The 19,356-nt window shown below is 37.3% G+C and overlaps 1 protein-coding gene across 6 annotated transcripts in view; it reads right to left on the reverse strand.

The window, feature by feature from the left end:
• Window positions 1-2,978: 2,978 nt before the first annotated feature.
• Window positions 2,979-19,356, reverse strand: part of magi1b (membrane associated guanylate kinase, WW and PDZ domain containing 1b) — a 462,351-nt gene continuing 445,973 nt past the window's right edge. For 5 of the 6 annotated variants that reach the window (XM_043708285.2, XM_043708283.2, XM_087994417.1 and 2 more), the window contains one exon: window positions 2,979-5,271. In XM_043708285.2, coding sequence (XP_043564220.2) covers window positions 4,517-5,271 — 755 coding nt within the window. In that variant the 3' untranslated portion in view covers window positions 2,979-4,516. The remainder of the gene's footprint in view (window positions 5,272-19,356) is intronic. The other variant, XM_043708287.2, reaches the window with a different exon arrangement.

A 19,356-nucleotide genomic window follows, 5' to 3' on the forward strand; every position in this document is an offset into this window, starting at 1 on the left:
GGTAGGGATACATCGGTTAAATGAACAACTAGGTGCAATTAATCAGAATGTGCGCATAACAGGATGATGGTATCATTTTCGGGTGAATCATGGGCTGATACAAGTGAAATAACTTCAGGGCACATTTGCACCTTAATCTGTGAGGATGTAATTTCTATAGAATCTTAATCACCTGGGATGGATTTTATCTGATTGTGTAATTGCTGGATGGTGTTAACATTGCCTATTGTGGTAGTAATATAAGCTTGCAGAATACAAAGCAGCAGTATATCTTAACTGGCCCGAACCCAATGCTGTTGCCATTGCTCAGAATGAAGGATCCCTGCTCCCCAAACCTCTAGGTGGGTGGGCGGGGGTCAACAATCTACAACAAAAAACTGAAAAAGAAAACAAATCCCTCTGAATGAAATTGATGTCTTTTTGTTGCTTATTTTTCAGAATAATTCCACACAAGGGGAAAAGTCACTTTTAACTACAGATTCTGTATCTGACCAGTCTTCCGAACTCTGCCTCAAATTAGCAATGACAGCAAGAAAACATTTGGGAAGTATTTTGAAAGAACATGCCATTCCACACTGCTGTTGATCTGCATCTCTAAACTAAAACCTACTATATTTGCTTTAGTTACCATGTTTTGGTATTTTAATATGACATGTCATAAGGTAGTCTGTGTTTACATTTATTGATAAATTATATAGTATTTGGAAATTATCTAAAACCTTCCAGTGAATCTCAGATCAGTGGTAGGGAAACCACTGGCAAAAAATTCTGAAAAAGAGGATTAATCTGCATTTGGAGGCAAAGTTTGATTAGGAATGGTCAACCTGGCTTTTCAGAGAGAGGTCATGCACAACAAATTTGTTAGAATTTTTTGAGATGCTGTGTAGATGAGGGGAGTGCAGTTGAAGAGTTTTACATGGATTTCAGTAAAGCCTTTTACAAAGTCTTCCATGTGGAACCAATTAAGAAGGTAAAAGCGCATAGGATCCAGTATAACATTGCTAGCTGGATCTAAGACTGGCTTAGTGGAAGGAATATCGACGATGGTGGTAGAAATCTCTTTGTGTGACTAGAGATCAGTGTCCAGCAGTGCACCACTGGGATCAGTGCTGGGTCACTCAATGATCATGATATAAATGACAGAGAAAATGTTGGGGAGGGAACATATTAGATTGAAAAGTACATTTACGATTGGGACAAAGACTGGCTGGGTGGCTGCCAGTGAGGAAGAAGATCAAAGGTTGCAGGAAGATGTAGACTGATTGGTCAGATGTGCAGAAATTTAACCCTTATAAATGTGAGGTAATGGACTTTGAAAGTAACAAGACAAGGGAATACTCAATGAATGTCAGGAGACTAGTACTTGGTGTACTCGTCCACAGGTCCCTGAAGGTAGCAGGGCAGGTTAAATAACATAGTTAAGGAGGCAGATGGGACACTTGCCTATATCAGGTATGGGATTGACTATAAGAGCAGGAGGTTGTGTTGGAGCTGTACAAAAGTTTGGTTACCCCACAGCTGGAATTCTGTGTGCAATCCTGGACATTCACTATAGGAAAGATGTGATTGCACTGGAGGTGATGCAGAGGAGATTCGTCAGGTTGTTGCCTGGGGTGGAGTGGTTTAGCTGTGAAGAGAGGCTGGATAAGCTCAGATTGTTTTGTTTTAGAGCAGTGAAGGCTGAGGGCAGACCTGACTGAAGTGTATAAGATTATGAGGGGTACGGACAATATGGTTAGGAAGCACCTGTTCCCCTTATTGGAGGGGGAGCAAGGGGCAACATTTTTAAGGTGGTTTAGAGGGGATTTGTTAATTTATTTTCACCCAGAGCATAGTGGGAGTCTGGAGGGTAGATGAAGTGGACAACCTCACAACCTTTAAAAATTACTCAGATGATACTTGAAACATAATATTCATAGTTATGAGCCAAGTATTGGGAAGTGAGACTAGTGTAGATTCAGGGTACCTTTACTTGGGGCAGACTTGATGGGCCGAAGAGCTTTTCTATGCTGTATGATTCTATGATAATACAGCTCAAGTACTGAGTTCATACTTTGAAGGCAATACTTAAAGATGTCATTTAATCTTCAAGACTTGTCAATATATTATTTGCACATATCTGTCGGTGTTGTTCTGGTTGTATTTATCTTCCCAGTTAATGAAACAGTTATCAACAAAAAAACTTCATATATTATTTCAAATGTAAATACATCTTATGCTGGCATATTTCATTTTGTAACTATGTGCATATTTATTAACAAACTAAGAAAATAATTCCAAAGTCATTAACTGGTTTATTGTTCTCAAACTGTCATTTTTTTATTATACTATGGGATCATAGATTAGTGTTCAATTAATAATCATGTGCTTTCTGCCATTCTTTAAGACAATGTTCTCATTTCATTAGTGAAAACTTAAGAATTTATCAAAGAGAATTTAAACCATGATCAAGAGATCTCTTACTGTGGGAGAAAACAATCTATTTTTCACCAGGAAACCATGCATGAATTGTATCAGAACTATACACACAAACTGAGGTGAACAATTACAATTACTGTCACTGTAAGCATTCTCATTTGTATCTATAGGAGTTGCAGACAAATTTGCCATGCAAGATTATTGTGCAAATGGTTTCTTCCTTCTGTGAAGCCAACATTAAAAATCCATTGTTGGTAAGCTGCTGCACACTAGGACATTTCTAATGATGTTAAAGATTTGGCACTGATGAAAAGACAAGTTGTCAGGCCCAACTTTGCAGATTTATTTTTAATGCCAATTACTTGCTGCAATGTTACCTCTTCCTCTATGTATTTCTAGCTTATCTGATCCAAGGTGCACACAATAAAACAATGTAAGTGAGGTAACAGTGGAACATAAAACATTATTTTTCAGTATCCTTTAAAAGTAAAGCCTCGAAGATAGTCTAAGATAGTAGGAAACAGATAGGTCCTTTATAACAATCATCAACACTAAATTGATGAATTTGTATGGAAAACTTTATTTGATAATAAAAATAGCATTCACAGACTCCTTTTTGTAGCTACATATACATTGTGATCTGTTTAAGGGATTGGGGTGGGGAGGCGAAGAAGCTATACGAATAATATTAACATCTACATACTATACTGCACTATACTAAAGTTATGTATATAGCCACATGGATCAAGCTACGAACAATGTAGTATTTATATATGCATAGTGTTTTATAAAAAGATTTGCCCATATATTGCTTTCAATCTACACAGCAGAACATTAGGCCTATAGCACATTGCAAGAGTTAATGCTTAAAGAACACAGACTGCATACAAGTGTTTCATAATATACAGGCAGGTTCACCATCAAGAAATAGAATTTCAAAACCAACAAAAACTTAATAATTACTGATAGAGTATTCCTTTTGAAAACAGTTTTATATACCTGAATCATTTTACTTTAAAATATGTCCCATAAATCAGTTTGTTCAATTTCTGAAATATAAACACTATCACATTCCTCACAACTAGTTTTGCCATAGTTTCACTCTTTTTACAAGAAAGGCAACATTTCCAACAGGCTCAATTAATTACAATTTAAACTTTGTACACAAGATGGTTAGTCATACATTTGTACAGTACCATGGCAACAACAGTGATAAAACTTGCAATGCTTACTTTCGTGTTGTAATGGAAATGTGAACAGTATACACATACACACACTGAAGCACTGAAAGCAGTTCACTTAGTGGTTAAACAATAATGAAGAGCTTCTTCATGGCTCAGCTAGGCAGTTTCTCTTCTCATTTTTCAAGCAGTGCCACAGCAGACCTTCACCACACAGTCCCCCTTTGCAATTGGCTTAGAAATTATCAAATTAATTTACATGACTATTCCACTTCAAATCTTGAATATACCACCTGTTTAAAATTGTTGCTAAAGTCTGCAGTCTCTTTAGCCATTTTTCTATTAATCTAAACACACTCTCCTTCATGAGTATATCAATATCATGAGTCATATTACTCCAGTTTAGAAGCTTGCTCTTCTTTTATGTTTGATCAGCAATTTACCAGCTTAAACTATACCATATCCATCAATTCTTAGATGTTTCAGAAAGCGTCCAAACCTTGTGTGTGATATAGAAAAATACTTCATATTAAAATGGCATAGTGTTTCGACAAAGTGCAATTATTTTGTGCTAATGTCGTCTGGTTTCATTACAATATTGGAGACACCCCAAAGACTAACAAAATATCTGGCAAGTTATCTAAAATCAATAATACAATTAAGGCTTACATTTCACATGTAATGTCAATACTATTTTCCTTTTGAGCAATCCCTAGCTTTTGTTGGGTCAGGCACATTTTACTGTTAACATTTTCCTGACGTATGTACAGTGTCATTTTTGTTTGTAGTCTTCTTTTTACATTAATAGGCCTCTAGTCTTTTTAAGCTGACAAGCAATGATCAACTTTGGATCTATTCGGAGAACCTATGTTGCCCATTTAGACGGAACTTGACTTTTCCAGTGCATAATCTTTCATTTAGATGCTGAGATCAGTGCTGCATTCTCGAATAGCCTTCCTTCTAGGCTGTGGGGATTGCCTAGAACTTCTAATAAAGTCATTTTTCTCCATGTTATGTTCATCTCTGTGCCTTGATCTTTCATCAGCTTTGCTTCTTTTTTCAGGTGATCTGTCTCTTTTTGCGTCCAATGATCTATGCCGCCTTCTCTCAGGTGACCGCTCTCTTCTTCTCTCAACTGTTGTTTCTTTCCGCCTGTAAGGTGACCTTTCTCTTGTTCTGTCAGGTGACCTCTCCCTCCTCCTATCAGGTAAATCTTGCCATCTCCCTTCAGGTGACCTTTTTCTCCTTTCATAATGTCCCTCTTTGTATCTGCCAAGAGGTCTTTCATTCCGTTCCATATCTTGAGCAGTCATCCTTGATATTTCCCTACCTCTTTCAAGAGACCTTTGATGGTAGCCATTTTCTGTTTTTCTTTCTTGACGCTGTTTCCTCTCAGGTGATCTGTCCTTCCTCCTTGCCGGTCCATTTTCTTTCCTTTTGGAAGTACCATTCCAGGTTGTAGTGTGGTGTTCCTTGGTTGGTCTGCTGTGATCTTTTCTGCCTATTGGCTCTTCTTGTTCACTAATCCTCCTTTCCCTGTGCTGTGATGATTTGTGAATTTCTGGTGGATAATTGGGTTCCAGTGATGGATGAGGTCGTCTTTCTGATAAATATTTCACTTCCGGTACATTTTGTGAACCTGTTGTGGAACTGCCCCTGTCATTGTTTGGGTCTGGAAGATAAAAGGAGGAAAATAATAGTACTTCATAAGAGTAACATCTTTGAACACAGTCATGCTATTAAAAAGCACCTACTAACGCACCTGTTCCTCACAATAGTTTTATCCTTGAACCCATTCTTCTGTAAGACTTTCCATCTCTCATTGTGAATAATAACTTGTTAATTAGCTGCAAGCACTTTATTAAATTAAAAACCTTAAATTCAACTCCAGTTGACTGCAATTTGCCATTTAATATATTAAATGCCATAAACATTTTAGCATTCTCAATATAGCATATGCTAATATGAAAACATTGCTACATAAGATGATACTTAAAAGGACATTTGCTTTGCACAACAGTATTAATAACTAGTTCTACATTCAGCATAGTACAAGATGGATGATGAATAAGGCATTCTGTTTATCTTGAAGTTGCACAATGGGATTCCAAGTTACTGATGAAATTACTTTCACCTATAGCTTCTCTATCCACTGGTTTAGTAAAGGTGCTACTCTATTTACTTTCAAAAGGCTAAACATCAAAAGTAGTGCAAAGAGGAAATTCAGACAAAGGCTTACCCTAGGGGGTCATTTCAAAAGTCACGCATCTTAACATTAACCTCAAGACAGCCTGATTAGGCAAGTTATTTCAAGATAAAATTCTAAGCCAGCCATTCTCAACAGGGGGCCTTAGGGGCCCTGGCACATTTGAAGGGGGCCACAAACTGTGAAATGATTTTCTGTCTATCTGTTCATGTTGTATCCCTGTTTGAAAGGGGGCCCCTGAAACCTGAGAATAGCTTCTCGGGGGTTAGTGGCCAAAAAACGGTTATGCACACACATTCAAAAAACACAATGTATTTTGTACAGGCTTTTGCATTGACCACAATTAAAACCGATTTTGGCACATTTCATATAAAACTTTTACACAATTGTAGGCATTATTAGGGATATGCAATATTTGTAGGGTAAAAAAAGAGTTTGGAATTCCTTCATTATTCCAATCCGTTACAACAGATTTACATAGTGGCATTATTCAAGTTGTCTTTTGTAAAATATTGACCCTCTCCTGCTTTTTAAATTACTCTCAGATTTCGTGAGGATTCAGCGATTCCTGAATTCTGAATGATGAGGGACCACAAATTTCAAAGTGCAGCTGACTCACTGGAGGGTTACGCATAAACCCATTGATGAATACCTTTCCAGTAGAACAGTCATCCAGTGATATGGCCATTAGGTAGTGACATTTCCTAAACTATTAGATCTGTACCTACATGGCAGTGGATTGCAGCATTTACCTCAGGCTGAAGCAAATCTTAAATGACACATGGTTATTTCAGCAAAAAAAAAGTCCAAATAAATCAATCCTTTTAAGTCAGAAATAATGTCAATCAAGGCTTTGATGAAGAAAGTTAATTTGTGAGATCTGGCTGTTTGCCTTTGATGCTTTGCTGCATTTAAAAATTGGTCAATTCTCAGCATATATAGGTAGAATGCAACAAGGAACCAGAGTGTAGATATAGTCATTGCTGCTCAGGAACGTACTGTTTAATTCCAATATTACTTTATATCAAGAGTTAATGTTTCAATGTTACAATGTTGTTGACAATTAACCACAATATATATTTATATTGCAACTGAAGTCTTGACAATTTGTTGCCTTCTTGTGGAATATTCCTAAATATAATTCTCCTGTTTGTAATTTATACAAAATAATATATTTTCTCCATGGAGAAAATGACAATATAGCCCTACATGTCATCCATTGCACCTTCATATCCTATTTTTATTTGACTTATGATATGTGGCCAATGCTTTGATTGTCAAGCCTCACTAGCAATGTGAACATATTAACATATGAATTTGGAGCAGGAGCAGGCCACTCAGCCCTGAGTCTGCTCCACCATTCAGTAAGATGATGACTGATGGATGTTCATGGATGCGGATCGTTAGCTGTCTTCCTGTTTGTCCTATGTAGTGTTTTGTGCAGTCCTTGCATGGGATTTTGTACACTACATTGGTTTTGCTCATGCTGGGTATCGGGTCCTTCGTTCTGGTGAGTTGTTGTCTGAGACATGAACACCAACTAGCCACGTAACGACACGACCAGCTATCCTTAGGAGCTACACATGCAGATGACAAGCAACATGAATTCGACTGGGACAACACTACTATTATAGGACAAGCCAAACAGAGAACAGCCAGAGAATTCCTAGAGGCATGGCACTCATCCACAGATTCAATCAATAAGCACATCGATCTGGACCCAATATACCGACCACTGCAACGGACAGCTGGAACTGACAATCGGAAGCGGCAGAGACAAGCCACTATAAAAGCCGGAGGAAATATCACAGAAGCGCTTCACAGGAGGCTCCCAAGCACTGAGGATGTCACCTAGACAGGGGACGAAACATCTGCAACACAAATTCCCAGGGCGGTGAACAGAACCACAATAACAAGCATCCAAGCTACAAATCTTCTCACAAACTTTGATCTCCTCACCTTGTCTGAAATGACGATATCTTTAACAGTGATCCCTTCTTCTAGATTTTCCCACAATTGGAATCATACTTTCCATATCTGTCAAGTCCCTTTAGGGATTCATATTTCAAACAAGTCATCTTTTTTACTTCTAAATGCCAGCCGATACATACTTAGTCTTTCCAACCTATTCTCATAAGAAAACCCATCCAGTCCAGGCACTGGTACGGCAAACTTTCTTCAGACTGCTTCCAACATATTGAACATCCTTCCTTAACTAGGAGACTGTACATAGTACTCCAGATATAGTCTCATCAATGCCCTGTATAACTGAAGTATAACCTCCAGACTTTGTATTCAACTCCACTTGCAATTGTAAAAAGAAACAATTTTAAATGAAAAAAAAATCAATATTTAGTGTGTAGTATGAGCACAAAGTATAAATTATACCATATGCACGAGTGAATTTAAAATGCATTATAATCTTAGGTTCCACATGCTAATCATCTTAAACAGTTCAAAATTAACAAATGTAATGAGTGACACTTCAAGGTCTTGACTGGCTAATTGTTTTCTAGTTCACTTACAGATGCCCACTGTCCTCTATTATATACATATTTGACAGAAATATTTTGACATAATCAAGTGTAGGTTAATTTTTCTGTAAACCATGTGGCAAGGTGCCATGAATAATAAATGAATTTGTGGACCTTATGCACCATGACCTTCAGCTTCCAGCATAAACCAGAATAGCAACATTTAAACTTCAAGTATGTTGACATGTGGGCCAAATGGAGATTTTGTGCAAGATCTCCCTATACACTAACAAACTTCCTAAATTCCAATATGAAAATTGGGCCCTCCCAGTCTGATGGGTTCAACACATGCTCAAAATCCACTGAACCTTATTCTCTCAATTTATAATGTCTGAACACTTGACCAACTTACAGACTTGTACTCACTTCCTACATTTTCTTCTGTAAGAGCTTCAGGCAGTTTAAATTTATGAATTGCTAAAAATATGATAGCATGTCCAATAATAGTATTGGACACTGATCTCCACAGCTGTTCATATTTTATACATGTCTTTCCACTATAACGCATGTTTTGTTAATGTGAATTCGCTGTAACACAATTGACAAATTGGGGATACTTTCTAACGCATGAACTTTTAACATGTGTTGGCTGTAACGTGATTACATTGCCAACACTTTGAGCTCTATTTCTGAAATGTGATTTTTCTATAACACAGGGTTGCACAAGAACACAACCATCACGTTATAGAAGAAATACCTGTACTGGACATCAATTCACAAAAATGTTCATGCTCAATTCCATGAATGCCATGAACAGAGTACATCTATTCCATATGTGCATGGTTATAATGTAAGCAAATCCACAACATATGCCCCAGATAAAAGCTTATGTTTGTAACTCTAAAAAGGTGACATGGAACACTTCCCTTTCTGTGTAATTGTGCTACAAGACTTTAATAAATTCAAACTTCCTGTGGATTCTACACCCAATGATTCAAAGTTGACTTTGCATTGGTTGCTGTTATGATTTTATTTAAGTCTAAGTTAGAATTAGAATATTGTAGTATTTGAACAGCAGCATACAATGAACAATTGAGGTTTATGTTATCTGCAATAATATTTTGAGTAAAAAATGTTGTCAATACCCTATTCCTATTACTCAAATAGAGTGTCCTTTATAGTCCTACAATACTGAGAATGATCCAAACCTACGGGATTATACCCTTAAACTGATACTGAAGAGAAATCCATCCAAACATAAGAAATGCCAGTTCTCTAATCAAGCAGGAGCCTTGTGCTTTCATCACCTGTTTTTAACCTTAACTCAAGGTTTTCCTTTACAGATTTTCTATTCTCAACATTGATAAATCCAGGACTTTGTGGATAGCCGGATTTCCAATAGTAAAGAAAACTTCAATAACCTCCTCGAATTTGAACATATTAACCAATATAGATAGTAATCTTAATACTAAAATGCAATCTAACAAAGCTTAATGCTGAGAAATAGCAAAGAGAAAGGTAATTGACATTTGTGTTATATTCCAATAACTTATAAGAGTTTGAACATGCCTAAAAAGATGACAAACGTGTCTATAAAGTTGATTTTCCTCGTGCAATTTTGCTCTTTCTTCCAACAACAATAAATATTTCTTGAATGATCACAAGACCACTTGTAATTATACATTATTCTGACAGTCTGAAAGCTATGGATTTTTTTTTAGAATAGTCGATTTAACAAAAAGCATCAGGTCATTTACCTTGTACAACATCTAATCACTTAAAATATCCTTATTAACCTTTGTTTTACAATATATAGAAATGGAAATATGGCTTTAGATAGTGAATGCTCCTCAGGAAGAATGTGCTAGAACTTTTTGGCTGACAGGGGTCTTGGTCCACAGGAGAGTCAGAGATGCACGGCGGAATCAATGCAAGCACTTAAGTGGCCACCATTGAACCATAATTGAGGTCCCCAGTGACAGAAATCCAATCTGCCAGAAGGTGCTGGTCAATCACAATTAGAGGGGTGACACCAAAGCATGGACCAGAGGCCTGCAGGACTGCAGACACAGAATAGTGACGAGGGTGATCTTCATGAAAGAAGGGGCAGGGGACTGGCTTTCAGTACTCCTTCTTGATGCCGGTTCCCTGATCAGCCAAATATCGGACCTCCTTTCAACAGTTTGCTGAGAATGTGGAAAAGGCACGTCATGTCTGTTAAATCCCTGAGGCACTGCTAAAATGGGTGGTCTCAGGGAAAATGGATGGCAATTGGTTCACTAATGAGCTTCTCACCAACATCCCCCACCACCAGAAGACTGACTGAATAAGTAGGCCTGGCTGACATTTTTCTGTTACGACAAGCTGCATTAAATCTAGCTCAATGTGCTTCTTCAATGAAGTAACTTTAACAAGACATAAGATTAAGGGACACCATTATTTTTTACAGACCTGACTAAACACTAAACATTGCACATACTAATTTAGGTATCTTTGTAAAAGTACAGTTAAATCTTACTTGCATGGAATAGTATATGTGCAATTTACGTTAGCTAGCCAAAATTGAGATTTAAACATAAAAACTCTGTCCTCACAAACAACGATTTGGAGCTGCTGGTGTTGGACTGGAGTGGGCAAAGTTAAAAATCACATAACACCAGGTTATAGTCCAACCTCAAAAGCTGCATAAATTCATGCAAGATTCTGTAAGTCCCACTTTGTAAATAGAATCAGTCTCACTTAACAATGGGACACAGACTGACTTTAACCTCACACCTTTAAGGCATTGTCTGAGCTGAGATGGCACTTACTGTTAGAAAAGCTAAAGCTATTCTAAAAGATGAAAGACAATCTAAATATATTTAATATATCATTACGGCTCCATGACACTGTCACACTTTTGCTATAAATTCTGGTGTCTTATGATCCTGTACTCCACAACCACCTGATGAAGGAGCAGCACTTCGAAAGCTAGTGCTTTCAAATAAACCTGTTGGATGACGTGTTGTGTGATTTTTAACTTTGCTCATCAACTACGGATGCATTGGCTCAGAGGTGTTAGAAGAGCTGATTTTCTTTTGGTGAAGTGAACAGATAACAGTCAGATTCCAATAAACAGACAGTTGGCAGATATTTAGTGATATTTAGGTTGGAATAGTCCATTGCCAGTTTCATTATAAGTTAATTGTAATTTGTTTCAACCATTCTTTCAATTTTCAACATAATCTGAAGAACATTGTGGATTGCTCACACCATTAAATAGATATTGTACTTCCATCAGACTAATCCAAACTTCCCTAATGCATGGTTTGTTCAGCCTTCCATAGTTGACTGTTATTTGGAGTTGAAGTAAAATGATTGTTAATATATACAGTGGGAAATAGGCATGAAATAGATTTTAATCGGGATTGTTGTGACATATAATTTTATTAGTTTATGTTTTAAAAGCAGGGAACTGTCCTAAATATTTCAATCAGAATTTAATGTTTGCTGAACAATTTAGCTGCATTTTAAAATAATGTAAAATGATGGCTGTATACACAATTTGAATATATTAGTCAATCATTTAGATATTTTTGATTAAATTTAGTTTGAGTTGACCCATGTTAAATTGTTCAAACAAAAGTAGTGTGATGCTATAATTACCTTGATGTTGGGTTTAAATAAAGGTAAGCTAGGTTTTATATATGCTAAAACATGATGTCAATGAGAGTACATTCATTTGCACTATCTTTTACATCTGTCTATATGAACAAAGAAAATTGCTCAGTGAAATGAAACCCCATTACTGCTAGTATTTAGCAATACTACTACAGTGCAAGTCACATGACATTCCAGCCAGCCAGGTCCCTGATTATTTTGAGCTCATAGATCTTTCATAACATGTTGAGGATTTTTGGTAAATGCAATGCACCATAACAGATGAGGAGATGGTTTTGGAGTCTGTAGGATGCTGCAGCTCTTACAATTAAGCACTGGTTATACCAGAAACTGCATCTGTGATGAATATAACAGTAGATTACAATGCAATATATTCAATGCAGCAGGGTCTTTGTAAAACCAGAGTACAAAGCTGAATCTCTTTATCAGCATTGGCTTTACTTTCTATTTCATAACATTGGCTAATGAAATGTTCTGCATTATAATATTTTCCTATATGTATCACAAATTAAGGTTATCCCACAATACTGTATTGCAAATACAGCAACCAGCATATGGCAGCTTCATAATTCTTTTAAAAATTAGAAATAATTAGATTTATTTTCATCTTCATTTTGTCTCTTAAAATATCTTCCTGCAATAGAGAGAGAGAAACACATTGTATGAATGCACTGAATGTTTGAGATAAAAGACTATTGCCAACAATATGAGACTATTCAAACTGAGGAACTGGAAACTAAACATTACTAAAATAGTCCATTAATGAAAAGAAACATTTAAAAAATGTATCTGAGGAGAAAAAGGAATTCATGAAACTTAAAGGAGATGCCTTTCTGTCAAGATTTTAAATGCTGTTTTGTACTTAGCTGGACTGGGGTACAATTTGAGTGGCAGAAATAGTCTAGGAATTCAAATTAATATAAATATTTGCAGATTAGAATATCTCATTTTCATTCTGCACTTGTAGAGATTAGTTATATAATGCAGCATCTGCATCACAGTGGCTGCTGATAAATGAACATCTAATTATTGCATGCTAGACTAGACAGAAGAGAGCACACCTCCAAGATAATAGTACACAGAAGAATACAGTTGAACTCAGAAAAGTAATATCTACCTGGTTCTTTTATCTTTCAAAAAGATTAAAAGGAACAAATGGATTTCTAAAATAGCAATGAATTAACTTATTGCACAAGCCTATGGTGAAATATTCAGTAGTAATGGGGGAGTTTTAACCTGGGGGAGCTGGTGGGATTGGATGCATTTGTGATGATGGAGTGGCGGGTGAGGGGAAAAACTGTGTGTTAGGTAAAGCACATCCACCAATTCACTGCTTTCAACCTTCTACTCAAGTCGTGGGAAGCCAATCCATTCTTAGGCTGGCATCTTAAGTAAGTCAATAAGACAGGAGACATCAGATGTTGCATATGTGGCAGGGTTTTTTTCAAACCGGGCTGACCAGCAGCTGCAGCAAGGGTGAGGACACACACATGGAACATTCTTTCTTTCCACTTGAGTCTACTTTTCATCTTCAAGCAGCCGGAGCATGGGATTCTGTCTTCCACCTCATTCTCCAAACCCTCCCCCACCCCCACCCCACCCCCCACCTCCCACACACACACCTTGGGATTGGACTGTACCAACCACAAGATGGTAACATTCCATAATCTCCCAGGGATATGGTTTGGACAGGCTTGTGATTAAATCCACATTTGCACCCCTCCAAAAACCCTATCATCTCCAGGTTGGCAATCAGACCTACTTGCTCCCTGCCTGACTGTAAAGTGAGCCTATCAATCAGGCTGACTTAAGAGTGGGGAACATTTTGGTAATATCAGATGTATGTTGTCAATTTAAAACTGAGCAATGTGTGTAGAAATATTGGGTTTCATACACACCCCAACAGTTTTTTACTCTCCACTCACAGTGGGGCTAAGAGTTAAAATGTCCCCCCGTATATAATTTCACTGGCTGAAACAAAAATAACACTTGCGCATAACAGTACAATATTAAGAAAAAAAATTAATAAATTTAAGTGTATTCTTCTGCTCCATCACTTTTTGAAGAATCTTTATTAGCAATTCCATTGTGAGCTTTCATAGTCACTATCGAGGAAGAGAGGCTAGTGCGTTTAATGAGTTGGTTATGCAGGGGAACTCATTTTGGCAATGAATCTCAGGATATATAATCTTCATGTGCTGAGGATAGCTAAACTCTAGTATTTATCAACTACTTAATTAATTGCGAAGAATTCATTGCACAGTTCATCCAACATTCAATTCCACTAAAGGTAACAGCACTGACCAGAGGATCAGGTATGCAACCTGCAGCCAATGCAATGGTAATCCTTTTTCACTAATGTCCAAAGTCAAACTCTACTCCATTGAGTGCAAGCCAGAAACTTCTTCAAATGAAGATTGAGAAAATCTGACACTTATTATTCATTTCTGTGCTCTCACTCTCCTGCAGCTTCAAGTGTCTGGTTACATACGTGGATTGATATTGGTTTGGAAGCAGCTTTCCTACTTTTTCTGCCATAATTTGAAGAAACAAGAAAAAAAACTTTAAATTTTTTTAAAGGAAGAAAATGGCCCTTTTCTGAGCCTCGCCAATTGAAAATAACACATCATTATCAGTACATGTAAGAAAAAGGCAATTTAGAATGAAAACTACAATTTTCCTATGAAGAATAATGAATTAGTAATTTGTGCCATCCTCACCATTTTCTACTGTAATGCAACAAATTTCATGTGTGTAAACAGATCATTAGGAGGATATGGAATATAAAGAGGTGGCCCACTGTATGTGTATTTTGTGACAAAAAAAGTTAATATTTGGAACTGCCAAAATCTCACTTGCCATGTGAGAATTGAAAAGGCTCCACAAAAGGGCATTAAGTATCAGATTCAATCTCAGTAACAGGTCTCATACTGGGACGACATCATTCACACAAAGTTAGTGTGTAGCAAGCCTTAAGAAAAATAACCTTCAAACATTCAAAGCACTCAATACTAATAAAGATTCAAAATTTATTTGAATGAAAGAAATTGATATTTATGGAAGGAAGTGGACGCACAACTTTTATATTGTTTTAAGATGATGGTGAGTTGACAGTGCATTGCTGATTCTTGTTCTTCTTCAAAGGCAGGGCTTCCTATCATAAATACTGCTAGGAACAGAGTTGTACACAATTTACAAGTTCAATTTTATTCAATCTTTGCGAACTGAATAGTAAGGAGAAAGTGAGGTCTGCAGATCCTGGAGATCAACTGAACAGCAAGAAAGAAAAGCATTTTCTTCTGGCTGATAACAGCAACAAGACGTCTGGAAAATTGGAGAGCAGGTGCAGAGGGGTAGGAGAACAACAGAGAAAAAGTTAAAGGCAGCTATATGGGCAACCAGCAGATGATGCCAAACGTTTACAACAACTTGACAAATTGGATTCACAGTATGTTGAAATTCCTCCCACCTAACAGTTAGCTTTCTTTGCAAAAACCACAATAAAGTGTCACTCTTGATACAGTCCACCTGACTATTCCTTAATGGACTGTATGTAATTGAGCCAACACAATTTTCCAAGCCCTCTGGCTAATCTTCTATTAAAGCCTTGATGGACAATCAGGAAAATCCATGCACAAATAGCACTTTTCACTTCTAATGATTCTAAGTGCTTCCAGCACTTGCAGCAATTTCTTATTTATTCCTCCTTTCTTGAGGCTGCATTTATTGTAAAATGTTTGGAAAAACTGTGGTTAATTTGTTCAATTATGTACATGCAAATTCATTTTTATTGATAAATTTAATCAAAATAATATTGCATAATTGAATCAATATGTGGACACAGACAGTCATAGGTCAGTTTGGTATGTAGAAAGATTCTTCTACTAAAAAAAAACTGCATTGATTTGCACAGAAATAAGCTGTAATTCCATAAAATCTAAATAACCAATAGTAGGAGGGTATATATGCATTGACAGCATACAGATGGTGTGCAAAACATATTGGTTTGACATATTTTCTCACTTTAGTGACTAAAGGAAAATAGATCTGAAAACCTGATTAGTTCCTAATTTATTTTTTTGTTTTGCTTAACGAGGGCAAAAATTTAAAGTGATATTTCAAACAATTAAAACCATTCTGAAAATAGCAAAAGGGGAAAACTGATAAGGTAGTCATATAAACCCATGGGAAACAAACTGAACCAGGGATTATTAAATACGAACATTTTAAATATGTTCACACTATTTTGTTTTGTTACCAGAGAATGCAGGAAGGGAAAAGCTCCATGGACCAAACTTCATTGGGCTATCTTTTTCATGACAGCACAAATGTTTTACTGGGTCCCACTGAAATATTTAACCAGCAGACATCTGGTATTTAAACTGAAGCAAGTCACTCATTCTTGCTTTACTAATCTCCATCCTGGACAATTTCTTAACTGTTGAACTATGTGAGATGAAGGGGTGAAATTACTTTCCTTTAAACCATGTATTGTTTACAGCCTTAATGGCACTGTCAATGAACAAGTGGAGCTGACTATCTCAAAATTTTAGCTGCTAGAACACCTAACAGACTTGCTCCACTTGGTTAGTAAGTTTAAAAGACTAATATGCAACTCTCATTTGAAGATATTAGAAGGTCACTGTACATACATTTCCAGAAAAATAATAACATATTTTCCAGCTCACAAACTTGTAGTACATGTTAAAACAGCACCAGCTCCTAAATGGAATAAAATGGGAATTGTTAATAAGAATTCTTATTCAAATCTGAGAGAAGTTTTAACTGGGTTAAAAAGACTGCAGTAAGGTCCTGCTAGTAGAAGTCAGGTAAAGTTGCAAAGTCAAAGCATATGAAATCAGAGGACAAGCAGCATAGCGGAGAGCAAATTGGTTAGACAGAAAACAGAATAATAGTCGCTACTCAGATGATTGCGAGATGGTGGTAAGTAATGATTCACAGGAATCTATAGATGATTTGGACACGGAAAAGTAATAACAATATTTAGGGATGACACCAAATTTGGGGAAATAGTTAATGCAGACGTGTGTTGCAATAAAATACAAGAGAACATCAAACCTGTATAGGCAATTAGAAGGTAGTGTGCTTTTCTATCAAGAATAAGATAGTTACCTAGTCAGACAGTCATAGAGATGTACAGCACAGAACAGACCCTTCAGTCCAACCCATCCATGCTGACCAGATATCCCAACTCAATCTAGTCCCACCTGCCAGCACCCACCCCATATCCCTCCAAACTCTTCCTATTCATATACCCATCCAAATGCCTTTTAAATGTTGCAACTGTACTAGCCTCCACCACTTCCTCTGGCAGCTTATTCCATACACACAGCACCCTCTGCATGAAAGCGTTGCCCCTTAGGTCTCTTTTATATCTTTCCCCTCTCACCCTAAACCTATACACTCTAGATCTGGACTCCCCCACCCCAGGGAAAATACTTTGTCTATTTATCCTATCCATGCCCCTCATGATTTTGTAAACGTCTATAAGGTCACCCCTCAACCTCCGATGCTCCAGGGAAAACAGCCCCAGCCTGTTCAGCCTCTCCCAATAGCTCAAATCCTCCAGCCCTGGCAACTTCCTTGTAAATATTTTCTGAACCTTTTCAAGTTTCACAACATCTTTCCGATAGGAAGATCAGAATTCCAGGCAATATTCCAACAGGGCCTAACCAATGTCTTGTACAGCCACAACATGACCTCCCAACTCCTGTACTCAATACTCTGACCAATAAAGGAAAGCATACCAAACGTCTTCTTCACTGTCATATCTACCTGCGACTCTACTTTCAAGGAGCTATGAACCTGCACCCCAAATTCTCTTTGTTCAGCAACACTCCCAAGGACCTTACCACTTTCCCACTTCTCAGCCCACTGGCCCATCTGATCAAGATCCCGTTGTAATCTGAGGTAACCCTCTTCGCTGTCCACTGCACCTCCAATTTTGGTGTCATTTGCAAACTTACTAACTATACCTATGCTCAGATCCAAATCATTTATATAAATGATGAAAAGTAGTGGACCCAGCACCGATCCTTGTGGCACTCCAGGCCTCCAGTCTGAAAAACAACACTCCACCATCACCCTCTGTTTTCTCCCTTTGAGCCAGTTCTGTATCCAAATGGCTAGTTCTTCCTGTATTCCATGAGATCTAACCTTGCTCACCAATCTCCCATGGAGAACCTTGTTGAATGCCTTACTGAAGTCCATATAGATCACATCTACCACTCTGCACTCATCAATCCTCTTTGTTACTTCTTCAATAAACTCAATCAAGTTTGTGAGACATGATTTCCCACGCACAAAGCTATATTGACTATCCCTAATCAGACCTTGCCTTTCCAAATACATGTACATCCTGTCCCTCAGGATTCCCTCCAACAACTTGCCCACCACCGACGTCAGGCTCACTGGTCTATAGTTCCCTGGCTTGCCCTTACCAGCCTTCTTAAACAGTGGCACCACGTTAGCCAACCTCCAGTCTTCCAGCACCTCACCTGTGACAATTGATGATACAAGTATTTCAGTAAGAGGCCCATCAATCACTTCCCTAGCCTCCCACAGAGTTCTAAGGTATACCCGATCAAGTCCTTGGGATTGATCCACTTTTATGCATTTCAAGACATCCAGTACTTCCTCCTCTGTAATATGGCCATTTTTGAAGATGTTACTATCCATTTCCTACATTCTATATCTTCCATGTCCTTTTTCATAGTAAATACTGTTGCAAAATACGCATTTAGTATCTCCCACGTTTTCTGCGGCTCCACAGAAAGTCTTTGGAAATTAAGAATCTAAATGGTGCACAGGTTTAAAAGAATCCAGAAATAAATTTGAGAATTATTGAAGGTGACAATACAAATTAACAAAGCAATAAAAAGTATCAACCAAATACTGGGGTTAACGTCTGGTGGAATCTAATTTATAAAGCAAAGAAGTTATGTCAATCTTATATAGAACCTTGATGAAGCAACTTGCCTGCAATAATTGATGAAAAAGATATAGAATCACTGGAAAAAATGTGAAAAAATGCATTATATAAGAACTTAATAGGAGCAGTAGGCCATCCAGATCCTTCAGCACTTGCTACAACATTTTATATAATCACAGGCTATGTGTGACTGCAGCTCCGCTTTGGTGCCTTACCCAATTGGTAGTTTGAAAGTGATAACACCAAACTTGTAAAAGGATTAGAAAGACTGAACAGATTTGAACAATTAAAAAAAATTGAGACAGCCCCGTAATAGTTTTCAAGGTTATGTTGTCACTTAAGAATAGAAAGTGATGTTTCCACATGTGAATAAAGTTCAAACTTGACCAAAATAGGAGATAAGATTGGAGTGGTGCTGGAAAAGCACAGCAGGTCAGGCAGCATCTGAGGAGCAAGAAAATTGAT

This window comes from Chiloscyllium plagiosum, unplaced genomic scaffold (assembly GCF_037043375.1).
Source record: "Chiloscyllium plagiosum isolate Xiang-an unplaced genomic scaffold, Cpla_swu_hap1 HiC_scaffold_14, whole genome shotgun sequence".
Lineage (NCBI taxonomy): Eukaryota > Metazoa > Chordata > Chondrichthyes > Orectolobiformes > Hemiscylliidae > Chiloscyllium > Chiloscyllium plagiosum.